Source organism: Notothenia coriiceps, unplaced genomic scaffold (genome assembly GCF_000735185.1).
Source record: "Notothenia coriiceps isolate Sejong01 unplaced genomic scaffold, NC01 NC01_scaffold00031853, whole genome shotgun sequence".
NCBI classification, from domain to species: domain Eukaryota; kingdom Metazoa; phylum Chordata; class Actinopteri; order Perciformes; family Nototheniidae; genus Notothenia; species Notothenia coriiceps.
In genome coordinates, this window is record NW_011364554.1 from 937,906 (window position 1) to 956,850 (window position 18,945).

At 39.5% G+C, this 18,945-nt stretch overlaps 3 protein-coding genes across 4 annotated transcripts; all 3 read left to right on the forward strand.

Annotated features, from left to right (window-relative positions):
- Positions 1-584: 584 nt before the first annotated feature.
- rps9 (ribosomal protein S9) lies at positions 585-2,946 on the forward strand. The gene is made up of 5 exons (XM_010788511.1): positions 585-672; positions 1,450-1,562; positions 1,676-1,798; positions 1,967-2,153; positions 2,689-2,946. The coding sequence occupies exons 2-5, from the start codon at positions 1,466-1,468 to the stop codon at positions 2,864-2,866; spliced, it is 585 nt and encodes a 194-aa protein (XP_010786813.1). The 5' UTR covers positions 585-672; positions 1,450-1,465; the 3' UTR covers positions 2,867-2,946.
- Positions 2,947-3,395: 449 nt separating this feature from the next.
- mboat7 (membrane bound O-acyltransferase domain containing 7) lies at positions 3,396-9,582 on the forward strand. 2 transcript variants are annotated; one of them, XM_010788512.1, is made up of 9 exons: positions 3,396-3,487; positions 4,585-4,667; positions 5,025-5,154; positions 5,991-6,117; positions 6,194-6,350; positions 6,734-6,929; positions 7,465-7,617; positions 7,749-7,925; positions 8,660-9,582. In XM_010788512.1, the coding sequence occupies exons 2-9, from the start codon at positions 4,592-4,594 to the stop codon at positions 9,063-9,065; spliced, it is 1,422 nt and encodes a 473-aa protein (XP_010786814.1). In that variant the 5' UTR covers positions 3,396-3,487; positions 4,585-4,591; the 3' UTR covers positions 9,066-9,582. The 2 variants fall into 2 exon arrangements, with proteins under 2 accessions (XP_010786814.1, XP_010786815.1); XM_010788513.1 differs by having other exon boundaries at positions 4,588-4,667.
- Positions 9,583-11,382: 1,800 nt separating this feature from the next.
- Positions 11,383-18,818, forward strand: tmc4 (transmembrane channel-like 4). Its single transcript, XM_010788514.1, has 16 exons — positions 11,383-11,721; positions 11,921-12,107; positions 13,025-13,173; positions 13,357-13,506; positions 14,209-14,294; positions 14,573-14,718; positions 15,215-15,362; positions 15,474-15,632; positions 15,727-15,884; positions 16,402-16,528; positions 17,135-17,232; positions 17,329-17,512; positions 17,693-17,823; positions 18,156-18,311; positions 18,464-18,542; positions 18,674-18,818. Exons 1-16 carry the CDS (start codon positions 11,667-11,669, stop codon positions 18,764-18,766), a joined length of 2,106 nt encoding a protein of 701 aa, XP_010786816.1. The 5' UTR covers positions 11,383-11,666; the 3' UTR covers positions 18,767-18,818.
- The last annotated feature ends 127 nt before the right edge of the window (positions 18,819-18,945 follow it).

The following is an 18,945-nucleotide window of genomic DNA, read 5'->3' on the forward strand; positions in this document are numbered from 1 at the left end:
CTTTGCAAGTGTTTTGTAGGTTAATACAAGGTCATAACGTACAATTAAATGTATTGAGTGAACAGGTAAGCTCCAAAATGAAAAAAGCACTTGATGCAATAATATTAATTAAAGATGACATGTATATATAATGGAAATATGGTGTAAGATAAGATGGGATGACGTAAATAAAATATAAAATAGGACTGTGTGTAATTTAACAAACATTTTTATCCAAAAATAATTTCACAAATGTTATTAGAAAAAGGGATGAAATAGATAGATAATAAAAAATACTGCTGAAAAAGATAAGTAGCAACAAGTAGCAGTCCAGGTTCATTAAAAGCAGTCATGATGATAATGTTTTCAGAATTGAGAAGCCTGGTGGCTGGACGATAACAACTATCTGTAAGTTGTATATGATCCACCAGCTAAAAGTACGTTATAATAATCAGGTGTGTGACTATGATTCATATTTATGATAAAATATCTGCCGCTAAGAAACATATTATTTACCTTTAGTTTTCAGATGTGTTTTCCTTGTTTGACCAACAGAGTGCAACAAGACCAATTTTCCTTCTTCCGTTCGGGCGCAGAGGTGCATCCTGGGATATGCAGTTTGTGCGTAGGCCCTATAAATAAACTGGAACTTCCTCTAACGTTCTCTTTACTTCGCTGGCCTGAGCGAGACAGGTATGATATGCGGCCTCTTGCTACCACACTTCGCAAACACACAGCATTAGACATCTTAAATACACAACTGGTATTACATAGTTGTAGGAAATCTAGTTGTATAAGGAAACGTTTTTTTAGATAACCAACTTATGGTTTTGTAACTGTTTCATTGAAAAGCTTATTCGGCTTAAGCTAAGCTAACGCTAGCTTGTCACATTTAACAACGTGGTGCGGTGCATCTGCGGCCTTGTCGTATGTCTTACAATGGCTTGCTTTTAGCGTATTTTTATGGTGTCTTACACACTTATTTTTATGAAGTATTCCTGGCAAGGCATTAGTAGTGTTGACTTAATACATTCTACAAACAATACCTGTATATCTAGGAACTTTTGCGACACATTACAGCGTAATGCTAATGTGAAACTGTTGGAGTATGGAGTTTAACATCCATATCTCCCACAATAAAATATATTGCACATTTCTGAGTTGTCTTTCAACTGCAGATTGTATTTAATAAGCTGAAAAGACAGAATTGCAGGATTTTGAAGGCCGCCACAGTCCTAGGTTTATTAATCATAACGTATTGCTGAACTATGTAGTATTTTTAAAATAACAACGTAGATGCCATTTTATTTTTACACTGGTGAAATTACGTTGATTTATTGGGATTATCTAAAGCTGATTTGTGCGTGTGTGTATATATTTTATTAGATGTATAAATGTGGAGATAATAATGGATATTTACTCACGTTAAATACAGATTTTCTTACACATGCTGACTGTCTTTTATTGCAGGCACGTATAAGCCGCCATGCCCGTTGCCAGGAGTTGGGTTTGTCGCAAGACTTATGTCACCCCCCGCCGCCCCTTCGAGAAGTCCCGTCTCGACCAGGAGTTGAAACTCATTGGTATGCTGTGATTTCATAATCTCGAGTATAGTTATGAATTAAACCCCATGTTGCCCTCTTAAGAACTACATAATACTGAACTTAACGGTTGACTGTCCCATCTTTTTTTCAAGGCGAGTATGGTCTGAGGAACAAGCGTGAGGTGTGGAGGGTCAAGTTCACCCTGGCCAAGATCCGCAAAGCTGCCAGAGAGCTCCTCACTCTTGACGAGAAGGACCCCAAGCGTCTGTTTGAAGGTATGCAAAATTCCATTTCATGTTTCAATGTAGTGGCCGATGATTAATTAATCAAATCTCAGACTTTCTGTGGTGTCAAGAATTCCTCGTGAATGAGGCCAATTGTAACTTCACTTAAGTGGCTATTTTTGTCCTTGTTCTGGATTTTAAAATGGCTCCTGTTACCAGGTAATGCTTTACTCAGACGTCTGGTGAGGATAGGCGTACTCGATGAGGGTAAGATGAAGCTCGATTACATCCTGGGCCTGAAGGTTGAAGATTTCATGGAGAGGAGGCTGCAGACACAGGTCTTCAAGCTTGGACTCGCCAAGAGCATCCACCATGCCCGTGTCCTTATCCGCCAGAGGCATATTCGGTAAGCTACAAGGCTCCTGGGGGAAAATGTCAGATAATGGTACTCAAGTCTTGAGACTCAACTCAATGCTTCCTCTTTCTTCAGAGGACCATCAACTTTTAACGCTCTCGGCTGAGATCAGTTAAACTTTTCACAAAGGTCACTTCGGTATCAAAACCGTATACCTTGTCAATAGATATTGCCCAGAGCCAATCCTGCCTCTGAAGGCTTAGGCTGTGCCACTGTGGTGTTGTGGCTGTCTGGTAAGTTACAGGGGATTGCACCTCGGGCAACTGTCAAATTTACTGTACACCTACGAATTACTCAGGCTGATGATTTAAATCACATTCTCAGATTTTCTGTGGTGTCAAGAATTCCTCGTAAATGAAGCCTGCAGTAAATAAATGGCAATAGCCAATCTAGACATTTCAGATGACTTCATCTGGACTTTGTCATACATTTGGATTCCTGTCTTTGTTTAAACTAAAGTGGAATCTATCAAACTGACTATTGTAATGTGTTTTTCTAGAGTCTAACTCTTTGTCCATCTCTGCAGTGTGCGAAAGCAGGTGGTGAACATCCCCTCCTTTGTGGTTCGCCTGGACAGCCAGAAGCACATCGACTTCTCACTGAGGTCTCCATACGGTGGTGGACGCCCAGGCCGCGTCAAGCGAAAGAACGCCAAGAAGGGCCAGGGTGGCACTGGAGGCGCTGACGACGAGGAGGAAGATTAAAAAGGATGTAGTCCAGGAAGTGTGTTCTGATACTGCCTGTTCTGTCAACATTTTGAATAAAACTGTTTGGTCTGACCGGAGAACTGAGTTGTTGCACTTTTCTTTCTAGAATATTGGCCTTATATTTTTTTTCAAGTCTATACTATTGAGTTTTATTCTAAGCGAAATATGCATGGATAACATAATTTCCCAAACTGGGATCAATAAAACTATCATAAACTAAGAGCACGGATAAAGAAATGAAGTAGAATGGAGTTTTTTTTTTGTATCAGTTGCCATAGATTGCAATAGCTACAGATATGAGGTGATTTTGTCGTCTCAATTCGGACCGGATTATCCATACACTCCTTCAGGCTAAAATGGTACAGTCATAAATTGTGTAAGGTAAACCTTTTTATATATATATATATATATACAGTCTATTGGTAAACCTTCATGATTAGTCGACGAGCGATGACGACACCGCGTAGGACGGTACCATTCTAACTAGGGGTGCAAAATTCAGTCAGTACACGGAAGTAAATGCATTTCGTGTCAGCGGTGTGAATGGGTAGTTGTAGGTGTGACAGGCTCTGCCAGGGACTGGAGTAATTTAAACGTTGCTGATTTAACACTATCAATGTAAGTAAAACCTTCCAACTGACTCTTTCTAGTGCAACGGTCGGCCACTTTTATATACTAACGTTACGCTGAGGGTTTAGTTTGGTCTCGCAATGCTAACGCTAACGACACATACAGTAAACACAGACAGGAATGCAGCTTGTTGGTGTTTCATCCTCCACATTTAACACTCATTCCGTGCTGTATACATTTGTATTCTCACGATGTGGCTTGCTTTGTTCTCTATCGTTGATGCTGTTCCACGTTCACTTTCCTGGAACTAACGTTAGCCTTTAGGCAAGGCACTGTTGGGAAGACACACGTCGGCTCTGAGCTATTTAATTGTAATGTAAATTAAACTATGATTATTTAGGTTGAGTAACTAATCTACAATTCGTGACACTGATCAAAGAATCACCTGTTTGCCCCATTTTTCTCCTGGGCTTAAGTACCTGAGACTTGGCGACTGTGGACTCAGTCACAAACATATTCCTCCCATTGACCCCATGGATATGTTTCCATGTGTTATATGAACATAGGTTACGTAATGTTGGCACATGGCTGTCCCTTGCATTCAATCTCTTTATTAACGCTTCTATTCGACTTTGTATTTCGAGTAGTGCTACATAATGCTGCAACACAATGTTACAAGTGCTTTTGCACATCTTACCGGAAATGACTGTAATTTGGCAAGATATCTGCTTCCTATATTGTGAAACAAACCCTTATTTTAACATTAGTATTTGCTTTCATTTAGTTATTTGGATACCTAGTATTAGCAACGTTATCTTCCTGTGTGGACCATATAAGTAAACATTATAGTGAAAAACAAACACGAAATTCCCAAGATAAATGGTTGAGCAAAAATAATGTATTTTAGGATAATTAGGATTAAATGAGTCAATTGCAAAAAATATTACCTCCACAATGTAATTGTATGCAATCTAACACTTCCAAATCCGTAAAACACACTAAAGGACTTGATCAATGGTTATTGGATACAGTCATCAAAAAATAACAAATGACCAGCTGTTCCAATGCAATTTGCTCTCAGTATATTGGAATGGTTTGGATGCATTTATTATTACGTTTAGAGCTGATCAGTGTTTTTGTCCCAGAAGAGAGATGTCTCCCGATGAGTTGGTTTACTTAGGAATCCTCGCTGCCTCCATCCCTGTTGGGTTCCTCTTCCGTTACCTCAGTGAGTATTGTTGGTCAATAGTTTTATTATAGCTCATGGTCCTTATTACTGAGTATTTTTCATTCCTAATTAATCTTAAATTGTGTTTTTATAAAGGGCTACATTTTGCATTGTGGGACAGGAAGTTATGATTTTCTATTACTCACATACATGGGGTGGACAAAATACAAAAACACTATAATTTTAACATTTTACCAATGAGAAGGGCTGCTCCTCTTCAGCTATAATCCTGCCTACGGTCATATAAGTTTTGAAATGTGAATGATGCTGAGAAATTACTTTTTTACCTAGTTCTGGTGTTTGTGTACTGTATTATTTTATAATTGTTGTTATTTGATAACTTTTGTTTTCCTTCAGGTCCTCCTGTGAAGCAGGGGGCAGCTCTTCTTCTGGGCCTCTCTGTCGCCATCGTCACCTGTCAGATCCACACGCTCCACTCTCTGGTGACGGTGATTGGAACATGGTTTATTATAAAGATCAGCTGGCGGTGAGACATGGGCATTCATGCTTTCCAAACATATTTCACTGACACACACACTATTTTTAAATGGCTTATCTTGCTTTACTTACATCCAAAAATCTAAAGATATTCAATTTCTCATTACGTATGACCAAAATAAAGTGGTTAATCCTCACAAAATGTTGAGCTTTTGGATTGAAACCGAACTTAAACATTTTCATTTTTTAACAGACATATTAAAAAGCCCTCATACATTTTTGTTTGCCTACAAAAGTGACAAAGAGACAATATATTTGCTTTTAGATTATGAGGTTAAATATTGATGGGCTTTAGGATAACGACGACCATTGCCAAACCAAAACATGAAGAGAACAGTACTTTTATTATAACAAGTAGTTTGCTTGCGATTGCAGTATATGAGATGCCAGATGGTTGAACAAACCAGAGTAACTGTGTAAAGGAAAACATTTATTTTCTCTTGTTTCTAGTTGCTAGGCTCTGAGGAAAACAGACAGTGATCTGATTGTTAATGCCAACTATTATAGAGCTTAGAAACGCCGGTGGGGGAGAAAGTTGTCCAAGCACTTTTACCTACATGATCTCAGATAGAGTAGAGATAGACAGCTTACAGTATATAAATATAAAATGTATTTGTGTAAAAATATCATATCTGACAAATAAATGCATTTGCGAACAACTAAATACATACATTTAATACCAGTCTAATTGATAAAGGACACATTTCAGCTGTAGTGTACAGTAAGCTGATGCACACATGGCACACAACAGGACAATTGCCATATAATGCTACTGTGCAGACGTAAAACGTAAACTCTAACAATACATCTATTTCTGTCCACCAGGCATGCCCCAGCATTGAGTCTCGGCTGGAGCTTCCTCTACCTCCTATTCTTCCGGCTGGTCACTTGGTTCGGTCTGCCAGCACCGACACCTTTCGCCAACGCCATCCAGCTGCTTCTCACTCTGAAGGTAAAAAAGCCCTGTGCAAGAGGTTATGTGTTACAGTGTGGGCATCTTTGTTGACTCTTATGTATCTTTTACTCAGATGGTGAGTTTAGCAAACGAGGTGAACTGCTTCCACATGGAGAAGAAGAAGGACGTGAGCTCCTTTGCCAAGTCTCCTGTCATCGGTGGTCTGTCTCAGGTGCCCTCCCTCTACGATATGCTGTCCTATAGCTACTGCTATGCCGGTATAATGACGGGTAAGTCTGTGGAAACTTGTTACACTCAGAATCTTCTGTTGGAAAGAGGACGTTTGTAAACATTATGTTTGTGTGTGAGCTATATTCATGTTGTTCTTATTGCTTTTGCATGAATTTTAACAGTTGTCTTTTTTTGTCTCACCCCCTGCTTCTTGTCCAATATTGTGTGAGTCCATAACGTTATCAGTCTTATTTACAATTTCTTCTGTTTTTTTTGTTTTCTTACCATCTCCTTTCCAACACCACCCTCACTTCTTTCAAAACACACTTTCCTCCACTGTTCCCTTTTGGTTCTTGCATTATCTATATCATCCATTTTTGTCTATCACTGTCTTCACAACACCGCCTTTATTCCTTAATCTCATCCCTCCATCTCCCTAAAGGCCCGTTTTTCCGCTTCCAAACGTACGTTGACTGGCTGCAGCAACCGAGCCCGCAGACCCTGCCCGGCTGGGGGCCGTGCCTGCAGCGCCTGAAGCTCGTTCCTCTCTACGGCGCTCTGTTCATCGCCGTCGACTCCGTCTTCCCACTCGCCTACGTTCGCTCAGACGAGTTCCTGGATGACAACTTTTTCTTTAGGTATTATTACAATGCAAAACTGCCCTGATAATGTCTTTTAATAAAAGAAACAATGTTAGTTTTATGAGTTTTAGGCTTATTATTTAAGCATCGATGTATACTTTCATGGATCTGCAAAAAACACAGTAATTTAAATGCTATTAAAAGTGTGCTTTATAATATTATGTTTTATGTAATGTTAAAAGCAAATTTCATTCACTTTCTCAGACTGGAATAACCCAACAAATGCTCAATACTTATATAAGCTAAACATCTATATACTTAAATGTTGTAGGTAATATTTCCTAAATTGTCCTGATTGCACAGTGTCTCTACTTGTGTTGCTGCTGTTGGTCAGAGAACTGCAAATACAATGAGACAAATCAATGAAAGTAAAGCATAGCTTACTATTCATGGTGAGCTAAATAAATATATTGTTTGCTTTAAAGATAATAATGGAGGTCCTGGTAGTGCTTTAGTGTTGAATGTCTTTGTTATATCGCGGCTGCTTTTTGGTACTGAGATGAACAATGTTCTCTTCTCTCTCTAACACCAGGTATTTCTACATGATAGCAGTGTTCTTCGTGTTCAGGATGCGTTTCTATGCAGCGTGGTGCGGAGCTGAGGCTGGTTTTATCACTGCAGGTCTGGGCTGCTATCCAGAAAAAGCGCTGTCCAAACCTGGAGGAGGACCCACTGTCAACTACAGGTACTTCAGCACTGGCCAACAAGTATATCAAAAGAGGATGCATCAATATGTGTGTATGTAGTAAATTGTAATTGCATTGCTGTTAAAAATCTTGGTCTGTAAAGAGTTTATTGTTTTTCCCTCTTTGCCAGTCCTGACCCCAGCGCTGACGAGACGTATGACTTCAAAACCATCCAGAACATCGACTGCTACAACACGGACTTCTGTGTGAAGGTCCGCCACGGCATGCGTTACTGGAACATGACGGTGCAGTGGTGGCTGCATCACTACATCTACCCCAACGCCCCCTTCAGGGCCTACGCCCTCAGGTAAGGCCTTACGCGTGCAGCAGGTTCTGCTTATATCACAGGCATGAACGCCCAAACCCATTTTGTTTTGGCATTAAAATGCGTTTATTTGAATTGTGCAAGGATATACCTTCTTAAATGAGAGGTAGTGGCAAGCGTCATCATATTTTAAAACATATTTTCTAGTTATTCCCTCATTTCTAACCAGCTTTAATCTTTCATTTATAATCTTTATGCAGCGATGTCTGTGAAGCTCTGCTATTTTAGACAAACATATTTTATTTCATTTGACTTCTTAAGTCAAGTTAAGTAGGGCTGGGAGATATGGTCAAAATATTCTGTCCTGATAAGGGTCATTTCATATCTTAATACTGAGATATATTAAAATATAGCATGTTTTCTGATAAATCAATATTTTATATAAAATAATCACGTGGTAAAGCTTATTTTTTTGTATACTTCTATAATATTTAAATACTTGACAAATGAAAAGTATTGAAAAGTGTCTTATTTCATTGAAAAAATTTCCAGGCGTATCATTTAAATCTCATTTTATTATATTATTTTAAGTTCTTTTAAGTTTATTACCTGGAAGACAGATGACATGAAGTGACTATGTATTGTCTCACCACACACTGAAACTGCCCTCATTACCACAAACAAACCTAAATGTGCCCCGGCATCTTTTTGTTTATCTGAAATCCCTCACAGTCTTTTTGACTCTAACCTCTCTCGTGTTTGTCTGTACCTCTCAGGGCCGGCTGGACCATGTTCATCAGCGCATACTGGCATGGACTTCATGTGGGCTACTATCTCTCCTTCCTCACCATCCCTCTCTGCATCGCAGCCGAGTCGGCCATGGAGTCGTCGGTCCGAGCTAGACTGGGTCCGTCTGGTCAGAACATCTTCGACTGGGTTCACTGGTTCTTGAAGATGAGGTCGTACGACTACATGTGCATGGGCTTCGTGCTGCTCAAGGCCTCTGACACCATCCACTACTGGACATCCATCTACTTCAGCATGCACATCATCGCCATCGCCTGTATCATCCTCGGCAGGGTACTGAAGGGAGGGAAAAAGGAAGGAAGGAGAGTTGAAAAAGAGGACAAAAAAGAGGGAGAGAAGACTGAAAATGTAACAACGGGAGGGAAAACAGACTAAATGGAGGTACAGAAAAAACAGGTTGGATATTTTTTGAGACATGACAAAGGGTCACTGTAGGATTTACCAACATCCAAAATGTATCAACACTCATCTTACAAGCAACAAACCTCAAACAAAAATGTCATAGAAAATCTAGTAGATTAGACGAGAGTGTGACAAGTTAGAACTGGTCGAATACTTATTATGTAAATATAAGTACTGTGAATACTGGGAGAGGAATGTTTGAGCTCAATTAATGTTACTTTTGTAGTGTGAGTGGTAACCGGGGTGTGGAAAGTTTATTCACTACTCATCCTAGCGCCTGTCTGTACAGTAAATGTGCTTTTGTTTCACAATACCATTCAGAGTTTAAGTGAACTGTAATGCTGGTCAAAATAGGGGTTGTTGAAATGGCAATATGCTGTTTTAAAAACATTCAGTAGGGCGAAGCAAACAATAACCAAACAAGCCTCGTAAGGTCGTATAAATATTTAAAAGAGGAGAGATTAAATGTAATTAAACGTAGTTTCCATAACCAACATAACATTCCAGCAGCACTCAGTTACACAACGTTTGTATTGGAGTACAGCATGGAAAGATTTTGATGGGGAAAAAAATGACATTTTATGTCTTGTATAAGCTTTCTGATTTATTTATTTTGAGGAACAAAATAATGACTTCCTAAATCATCAAAATTACAGTTTTTTATCTCAAAAGAATGATGTTGTTGTGATACAATGTTAAACTTACTGTGCATCCCCTGCAGACTACATTTGTATTGCTGCCTGGTTACTTAAAACTTCTATACGTCTTTAAGATTTTTGTTTCCAGGATTATAATGTTCATGATTTTATTGCCTGATCCTTGAGAATTTAAAAATGTATTTTTCCTCAGTGTTTTTCTGCCTGTAACTGTGAGCATATCAGGAGCATCTGCACGGACATCTCTAAAGTGTCTGCTAATGAGTTTTTGTAAGATAGCAACAGTCCATTCACTGCCAAAATGTCTGTACTGCCATCGTGGACCATTCAGGGTTGGGACCAAACATTTAATACAACACGTTTTCACATAATAACTATTAGCTGCCAACGTAGGTCATGAATAACAGCACAGCTAGGGCTGGGCGATACAGTTGAAATCATCTTCACAGCGATGACTGGAGAGGCATTCGCAGAGCTTAGGCCTCGGTCCAGACCATTTGCAGAACGGGGAAAAAAAACTGTGTCCACTTTGTGATACAGATCTGCTCCAACATTTAATGGGTTCTTTCTTGGCACATGCTACCACTAGTTTTCCCCTAATCTTACTGTCAAATCACCAAACCGAACCGAAAACAATGTCTCTATTGATATACGGCACCATATGAAAACTGTATGCAAACTATATGTAAAATAGCCCAAAAGCAGAATTGTTCAGAAAGATCAGAATCTATGGTTATATTTTCACAATTCACTGCTGATAAATGAAGATATTGTATTATCGCCCGGCCCTAACCTCGATAAACAGTTGGAAAAGATGTTGAGTTGTTTCACTCACTCCTGTCTCAAACTGTGTGACCACTACTGTGTCTTTGTTTTATATGTGCATGTTTGAGAGCAGAGTAGAAAAACATCTTATCTCTTAATGTAATCTGTTCTCCACATGTTACCTGTAACTGATTTGATTTACAGATGTATTTTGAGTCTTGCCTTTACCCTTTATGTGCCAAAACCTTTTTTTTTTTCTTGCACACAGATGATTGTGATTTGTAGTCCTTCTATTGCTCGCTCACCTCCAGAATATTTATTTAAGCCTTTTGTCTCTTTTCTTTAGCCTCACAAACTGCACCTGCTGCACTCCCTGCTCTGTAACGCTGTAACTTGTGAAATACAGCATTTCCTCCACAATGCTAATGTCTTGCCTTTTCTTTCTTGAAAGTCTATGTTATGTGATTATCTGTGAAGTATTTGGCAGTTCATAAGTACCTTGTGTTGTCAGTGAGATCGATCGAGTAGAAAAGGCTTTTATACATCACTTTTTTCTCAGCTGTCAGAATGGAAATCATTAACTCTCCGGCATGACGGAAAACACCAACAACGCCTCTTAGTTACATCACAACAGTGTCCCAGTGCTTTCTTTGAGCTATGAGGAATTAGCTCAAATATAATTGGTAGTAACATATACATAAATACAGTTATTATTATCATGTACACTTATTTAGGATATACTTAATGTGTTCCCATGACTGCACACAATTAAAATGCATCAAACTAATTCCTGAATTGCACAAAAAAACACTTTTCTAAAGTCTTTAATTACATAAATTAGTTGAAGTGTATCTTGTTTTCTTGATGTATTCTTATTGTCTTTTGGCCAGTTATTAGACCACGCACATTATAAATGAATGGTGACTGTTTCCTTGGTAATAATGGGTTAAGTCATACAAGGAAGTACCTGTGGTCATTTACAAAGGGAGCAAAGTCCGTGAGAGAAGACAACAGTGAAGGGTTTCCTGGTTAGGCAGCATTTCCTCATGAGGAGCTGCTTCACCATCTGTTTTATTTTGGATTTGTTGCTGGTTTAGAATGAGATGTTTCCAGAGGACAGTATTTAAAGCTTGTGTTAAACTGCATCAGAGAAATGTCCAGTGAACCACAGAGACCAGGCTCCAGAGAGGTGCTTGACTATACTGAAGGTGTGTTTTTTCTTTCCTCTGATCTCATTACTCTCCTACTTGTTTGTTCATTTTAAAACCTGACCATTTAAATCAATTTCTGAATCGACTGAATTTCTTACGGTCTCTGATGATGAGAAATCATCTTTGAATCTTGAATTGTGTTGACAAATGTTGCTTATATTATTGTTTGCTGTTTTTCTACCCTCACCACTCTTAGAGTATGGTTACCACAGTGACCAGCATTCACTAAGGTTAAGACGGGGTCCGTCTCGAGTGTCCAATCAGAATCCGCCTCAGTTCGACTGGAGCTCGCCCCACGAAGAGGAGGATGAGGAGAGCAGCAGTGGACCGCCTCGAGACCTCAGAGCCACTCCTCTGCCCATGGCTCTGAAACGAGCTATAAGGTAAAAAAACTAAGAAAAACTGCTTTAAATGTATTTAAATATTTCTTGTTGTGCAAACTATTCATTCATACTTATGTGAATATGAATTATTTGTGCCTGCTATGTCAGAAGTACAACTGTTCACAGTGAATCAAACAAACGAACACAATTACAAGTCATGACATCGTGTACATGCACACAGAGAGGAATCTTCAAACAGATATAAATAAATCAGTAGTAGCAGTACCTTATCACGTTGTTGTTGTTGTTCAGTCAATACATTTTAATTTATCTTTTTTGCCTGATGTTACAAAATCTTCTCATGTACAAGTCTTAATCTGAGATTTAAGGTGATCATAGAAACATGTTCATCCTCACTCTGTCTACCTTCGTAGTAAACACAAAAAAGGGTTTCTCCATTTAGAAATGTAATAAAGCCCCCCAAACAGTCGCTTTTCGGTTTACTGGTTTAAGAAAGAAAGACAATTTAATCGAAGTTGCACAGACGGACTACATATTTTAAGTGAAGAGGAAGCTTTAATATCTAAATATTACACATCTAAATATGAATGTGACAGAATAGATAGATAGATAGATAGATAGATGGATAGATCGATAGATAGATAGATAGATGGATGGATAGATAGATAGATAGATAGATAGATAGATAGATAGATAGATAGATAGATAGATGGATAGATAGATAGATAGATAGATGGATAGATAGATAGATAGATAGATAGATAAATAGATGGATAGATAGATAGATAGATAGATGGATGGATGGATATATATGTGCAGCAGATATAGTTCCACATAAACAAAAACGTAATCCATATTTGTCCATCAGAGAAAGTCTTACAGACCAATTAAATAAAAGACTATAATTTTTATCACACAACTCTTTCTCAATTTTACTGCAACTTTGCCTTTTGCAGGCAGGTGCAGCAAATGCAGGTACCTGTGGTTTCCAGCAGGGATTCGTGGAAACGGAAAAAGGCCAAATCTCTGCGTAAACTCAAAGATTGCGGCATGGGATTCCTCTCCTTTTTCTCTCTGTGGAACAAGACTTTGCAAAAGATCGGAGGTAAACAATTGACCTTTTATTTCAGGACTAAAGATAACTCAAACTGTAAACTTACTTCCTGCACAATATGATTAAATGTTGTTGTTATGTTACATACTTTATAATTGTGTTTATTCAATTAGTTACATTTGAGATCAGCAATACAGATTTTTACATATATATCATGACCCTTTGCCCCCACAGGGAACTTCGGAGGTGGTGTCCAGTCCTACTTCCTGTTCCTGCGGTTCTTGGTGGTGCTCAATTTTGTTTCCTTTTTACTGATTGCTGGATTTGTCCTCGTCCCCAGCATCGTCTTCAGATCCGTCGGGGCCGCACTTGTTAACAGCACAGGTAAAGACTCGTTCAGGCTGCAGATGGCTCAAAACATTTCATTTTGTATTTACTCCAGGGGGCAAGACATATTTCATAAGACATTTTCAGGGTCCTTAATTTCCCCTTATTTCCTGACAATGAGGCACACATTTATTATATATACGGGAAGCCTTCTCACAGTTTGATGCAACAGTTTCCAGGCAACAGAGTCTCAGAGGCGTCAGTGCGGTAAATGTAGAGAGAAAGTACCAGCAGCTGCATTCCCCTCAGGAAAAGAAATGATGTCAGCGGTGCAATCACAGAAGATCTCTTCTCAAAACAAAACCTAAATCTATATGTGATTGGTTCATTTGCAAATGTTTTACATTATGCACAGTCAAAGATTCACTCTCCAACATTAAAGTAGTTTTATTATGTTGGCCCTCAGTCATTGTTCCAAGGAAATGTGACACAATTACACATTTCCATTCCATTAAAACCCTTGGATTCTTTAAAGCTATCTGAGGAAAGTAGCTGTGTCTATATGGCAGTTTGATGGCAGAGCCACAGGAGAGCATGTCGCAGCTTTCCCTCTCCCTGTTTTCTCTCTATGTAAGTACTAAACGTTAGGAAAGCATAACCTACATGTTCAGAAAGGTTCGGGGGAAACCTGTAGAAATTCTATAATCTCTGAGAATGTATGCAGAAATAGTAAAGCTTTCCTTTTTCTGTGTTTTCCAGGTCACGGGGCATGCATGGTTTATGATCCTAATCCTGAAGGCCTGGTGGTGTTCTATAATTACTTCCTTGACTTACTTTCAGGAACGGTGAGAAACTGATGCATCACATTGACCTTCAAATATATGAGACACGCAGAAACTAATGTGAAACTGATACCAATTGATTAACTGACATGATATTAGTGGTTGTCATAATTTTTTACACCTTTAGCTTTTGAAATCTCCAACACAGAACTGTGGCCAGGATTTAAAGATACTGAGTTCCTACATTTAGAGCAGCAACAAATACAATGGACTAATAGATCATCAAACAATCAACACAACTTAATTTGAGTGACAGTGACCGTCCTGTGATCTGTGTTCAGGGTTTCATGGAGTATTCATACCTGTTTTATGGCTACTACAACAACACAATGGTGGAGGACAAGAACTTCTCCTACAACATCCCGCTGGCCTACCTCTTCACCGCTGTCTTCTACTTTGTCTTCTGCCTCATTTGTATCATAGCGAGGTCAGTCCCAGAACAAACACATTCAATAAATCAAGAAGCAGCCTGTATATGTGTGTATGCATGGTTGGATTATGAGACAAATGCAAAAGCCTCAGCCACCTCTGAGGAGCAAAACACACTTTATAGTTGTTAGGCACCCTTTAATTGTTGTTTTGCCTCTTTGGGTAGTCATTTTGAGTCTCTCTATAGTTGCTTGTCTCTTTATAGTGAATTTGTGGTCATGTCGAAGTTGTTTAGTGTCTCTATGTAGTTTATTTGTGGTCAGTTTGAGTGTCTTTGTTGTTATTTTGTGTCTTTGTAGTCATTTTCTATCTCTTTTTAGTTGTTTTGAGTCTTTTCCAGGTTAGTAGATGTATTTTTGAGTTACATTTTAAATGTCATTTAAGGGGTTCAGTTCAATATGCATGACCAGAGTGACCTTGAAAAACCTGAGTTGAGAGTTCAATCCCCTCGACCCTCTGCATCTGTTTCTTGCTGCTTATGCACTTTCATGCAGGATGGGGACTGCTGCTCGAGTTGTCGTGGCAACGGGAAGCAGCACCGTGGGCGACTACAGCATGATCGTGTTCACCAGCTGGGACTACGGTTGCCTGGGAGACCGAGCTACCAAACTGAAGCAGAAGAACATCCACTACCAGCTGCAGGTCAGAGGGGAGCTGTCCCACTTAGCGGGATGGAGGAATGTGATGTTCTCTCTGCATAATCATTCCCCGAGTGCTTTCACACGGCCCCTCATCTCTCTCCTCTTTTCTCAGGTGGATCTGGAGGAGGAGAGCATAAAGAAAAGGGCAGCCGCTCTGACTTTGTCTCAGAAAATTGTCTTATACTCTCTACGTGTTTCTATGTGTTTGGTTTCATTTGGGCTCATTATAGCAGCCTTCTATGGCATCTTTGCGGCCACCGAGTTCAGCCAGGTAAATGAAGTCAAACACAAGAATAATTCTGTTCATTGTCTTCAGTCTGAAAGTCTTTGGTGACCTTTTTGGTCTCCATCTCATTGCCAAACAGGTAAAGAGTGGGCAGGGAGGGATCCTGGGTTTGTTCTTTGAGTATCTGCCTTCCATCGTCATCACCGCCGGAAACTTTGTGGTGCCGCTGCTGTGTGACCAGATCGCCCTGATAGAGCGATACTCCCCCAGCACTACCGTCATAGTGGCACTGTTACGGTTTGCACTGGTTTTTCTGTTTGAGAGAGAACTTGTCAGAGCATTTGAATATTATTATACTCATAATTAAATCCATTCGATAAACAAAGGGAAGTGGCCGGAAATTAAGGCCAAAATGTGTCAAAAAGTAGTTGTATAGTCATCGTATATTAAACATTTCTCCCCCAAATCAGAATTTAATAGTCAATGATGCCATGATCCCATAAATAATACATTTTCTAGAACATGCTGCAAAAGGTGGTGTCATCTAAACTCAGTAGTGAAAGAAGTACCTAACTATGTACCACTACAAAATGTGGAAGTATCCTATGTCAGATCTGTCATTCAGAAGATTATCAAGTAAAAGTAGAGAAGTACAATCAGCAAAAAGTACTGTTGTAACTGGGTGAGTGGAGCTTGTTAATTCCAGAGTGTGTAAAGGGTAAGAAGAAGGATCTGAGGGTCGTGTTATGGTTATTGGGAGAGAGAAGACTTTCCGAATGAATAACATTTCTAATAATTTCTCCTTCACATGTAGGTCAGTGTTTCTTCGGCTGGTGAGTCTGGGTGTTCTCCTCTTCACCCTGTGGCGTCAGATCACCTGCGAAGGGGCTGAAAATACTGGAGAATGTAAACTCTGCCAATACAACCATGCACTTTACCCGGTAATAATAATAATAGATTTATTTTGTTAGCGCTTTTACTGGTGCTCAAAGACGCTTTACAGATATAGTGAAAAGAAAAGAAAGGAACAACAAATAAATATATAGTTAAAGTCAAATAATACAAAAACAATCACACATTAAAAGCCAGATTGAAGAGGTGAGTTTTTGTGAGTTTTTTGAAGGTGGTGAGGTCGGTGCAGTCTCTGATGGGTTGTGGGAGTGAGTTCCAGAGGGAGGGGGCAGCGACGGAGAAGGCTCTGTCCCCCCAGGTCCGGTGCGGGTGGGGATGGATAGGAGGTTGGCTTCTAATGAGCGGGGGCAGCGGGAAGGGGTGTGGTGGTGCAGCAGGTCTGTGAGGTAGTGGGGGGGGCCTGATTGTTAATAATAATTGTTAATAATACATGTAAATTATTATTATGCTTCCTCACAAATATAATCAAAGCTAGACAAAACCTTAAAAAAAACATAAACAGGGATCGAGACGACAAAAGTTAAGTTAAGAATGGGGGAAACATTAAAGATGACAAAAAGGCAAAGTTAATTCATAATATTTCTAACATTTAATAACATGTTCCTTTTTTGTTTATTGTTTGTTTCATCATGTAGTGCTGGGAAACGCGTGTAGGACAGGAGATGTATAAGCTGACTCTGTTTGACTTCCTCATCAACATCGCTGTGCTCTTCCTAGTGGAGTTTCCACGCAGGTACAAATCACTGTGTGAATTTGTCTAAAACTATCACTAAATTCCGACGTTTGTCAACTAAAGTGTGTGATTGTACTGTTTGTGTTTGTGTGTTAGGATGGTGGTGGACAACTGGTCCAATAAGCTGGCTCAGTGGGTGGGTCGACAGGAGTTTGTGGTTCCCGCCAACGTGCTCGGACTGGTTTATGGTCAGACTGTGGTTTGGACTGGAGCTCTATTTTGCCCTTTGCTGCCGCTCATCAACACCCTCAAGTTTATCCTCCTCTTCTACTTCATGAAGGTGAAGTTGTTGCTTTAATGAGCGTTGTTGGAGTGAGCCTGAGATCTAAGATTTTATTTTCCAACATCCCTGTTGTTTAAGTACCACAACCACTCTTGTTGACCTGGTGAACAGAAAGATGTTCCCCAATACTTTGCTTATGTTTTGTCACTAACCCTGTCCACCCATTTTTCTCCTCAGATTACACTCTTCCATAATTGTCGGCCAGCACTGAAGACGTTTCGCTCCACCACCTCCACCTTCTTCTTCCTGGTGGTGCTCCTGTTTGGCTTGGGCCTGGGCACAGTTGTCATGATATACAGTCTATCTGAGTGAGTGCCTATTTTATGTTTTACGTTTGATCTTAGCAGCCTTCTGTTAAGAACTAAACAAAATCAAACTATTCATTTCTAGCTTCTTGATGCAAATATGGACACGAATAATCACATGCCGCTTTGGATAATGGCAAATTGTTGAAGCTTAAATCAAAATGATATAATATATATTAACTAATTGAAAATTCTTTTAGACATCAAAGTACTCTCAAATGTCACTTTGAAGTCTGATTTCTACCTTTATTCACTGTAACAGTCCTAACAGAGAAGTATTAAATGTTTTTCCATGTTATATTACATTGTTGAAGTGTTTCCCTCTCTCCACCCAGGATCCGTCCTTCAATGAGTTGCGGCCCTTTCCGTTTTTTTCCCAGCATGTGGTCGATTGTGCCAACATCTTTCAACAACCTCTCCATCGTTACACAGGAGTTTCTCTTCTTCATCGGTTCCCAGTCATTCTCCATCCCCCTGTTTGCATTATCTTGGTGAGTCTACTATCTGTAGGACTATTATCCTGGCATATTCAGTACTGTACTTAACCTACATATAGCTTGCAGTCTATATCTTACCTTTGTATTATATGGCCCTTTACTGTCCATTTTATGATGTGTAATCACAACTCATTCCTCCCTGGCAGTGTGGTGATGTGCTATTTTGTGGCCTTAGCCTCCGTCTATGGAAAAAGTGTTGCCTTGCTAAGAGCTCAGATTAAACTGGTAAGTTGTTTACATGTATCTGTATGGCGTGGACATACATGCTCTTGAAATTGGACAATAAGTAGGTTGGCCTATGTGATTTCCTGATATGCACAGGCTTACTGATGCAACAGTGGATATTTTGCTTTCAGGAGGGCCGTGACAAGCAGTTCTTGGTGAAGCAGATTGAAATGCTGAGTGGACGACAGCAGATACTAAAACAGACAGCAGGAGCATCTAGCTGAACATAGCGTATGAACCATGTTTAGGTTTAACTAACTGCTTAACATGCGAAAACATGATGAGGCACTACCAAGGAATGTATGAACCCTATTTACATGCTAAAAAAAAAAGTTCACTCCTTTAGCACTTAATATCTGGAAAAGTGCAATGTCCTTTATTGGCATGCAGACAGTTGACGTAC

What these genes read in the sequence shown, in the direction of transcription:
- tmc4 (XM_010788514.1), top strand. Translation starts at nt 11,667, where the DNA reads ATGTCCAGTGAACCACAGAGACCAGGCTCCAGAGAGGTGCTTGACTAT. An exon ending in ATGATATACAGTCTATCTGA is followed by an intron (nt 17,824 to 18,155) that starts GTGAGTGCCTAT and finishes CTCTCCACCCAG; the next exon opens with GATCCGTCCTTCAATGAGTT. An exon ending in CCCCTGTTTGCATTATCTTG is followed by an intron (nt 18,312 to 18,463) that starts GTGAGTCTACTA and finishes CCTCCCTGGCAG; the next exon opens with TGTGGTGATGTGCTATTTTG.
- rps9 (XM_010788511.1), top strand. Translation starts at nt 1,466, where the DNA reads ATGCCCGTTGCCAGGAGTTGGGTTTGTCGCAAGACTTATGTCACCCCC. An exon ending in CCAGGAGTTGAAACTCATTG is followed by an intron (nt 1,563 to 1,675) that starts GTATGCTGTGAT and finishes CTTTTTTTCAAG; the next exon opens with GCGAGTATGGTCTGAGGAAC. An exon ending in CCCCAAGCGTCTGTTTGAAG is followed by an intron (nt 1,799 to 1,966) that starts GTATGCAAAATT and finishes TCCTGTTACCAG; the next exon opens with GTAATGCTTTACTCAGACGT.
- mboat7 (XM_010788512.1), top strand. Translation starts at nt 4,592, where the DNA reads ATGTCTCCCGATGAGTTGGTTTACTTAGGAATCCTCGCTGCCTCCATC. An exon ending in ATTATAAAGATCAGCTGGCG is followed by an intron (nt 5,155 to 5,990) that starts GTGAGACATGGG and finishes TCTGTCCACCAG; the next exon opens with GCATGCCCCAGCATTGAGTC. An exon ending in GATGACAACTTTTTCTTTAG is followed by an intron (nt 6,930 to 7,464) that starts GTATTATTACAA and finishes CTCTAACACCAG; the next exon opens with GTATTTCTACATGATAGCAG.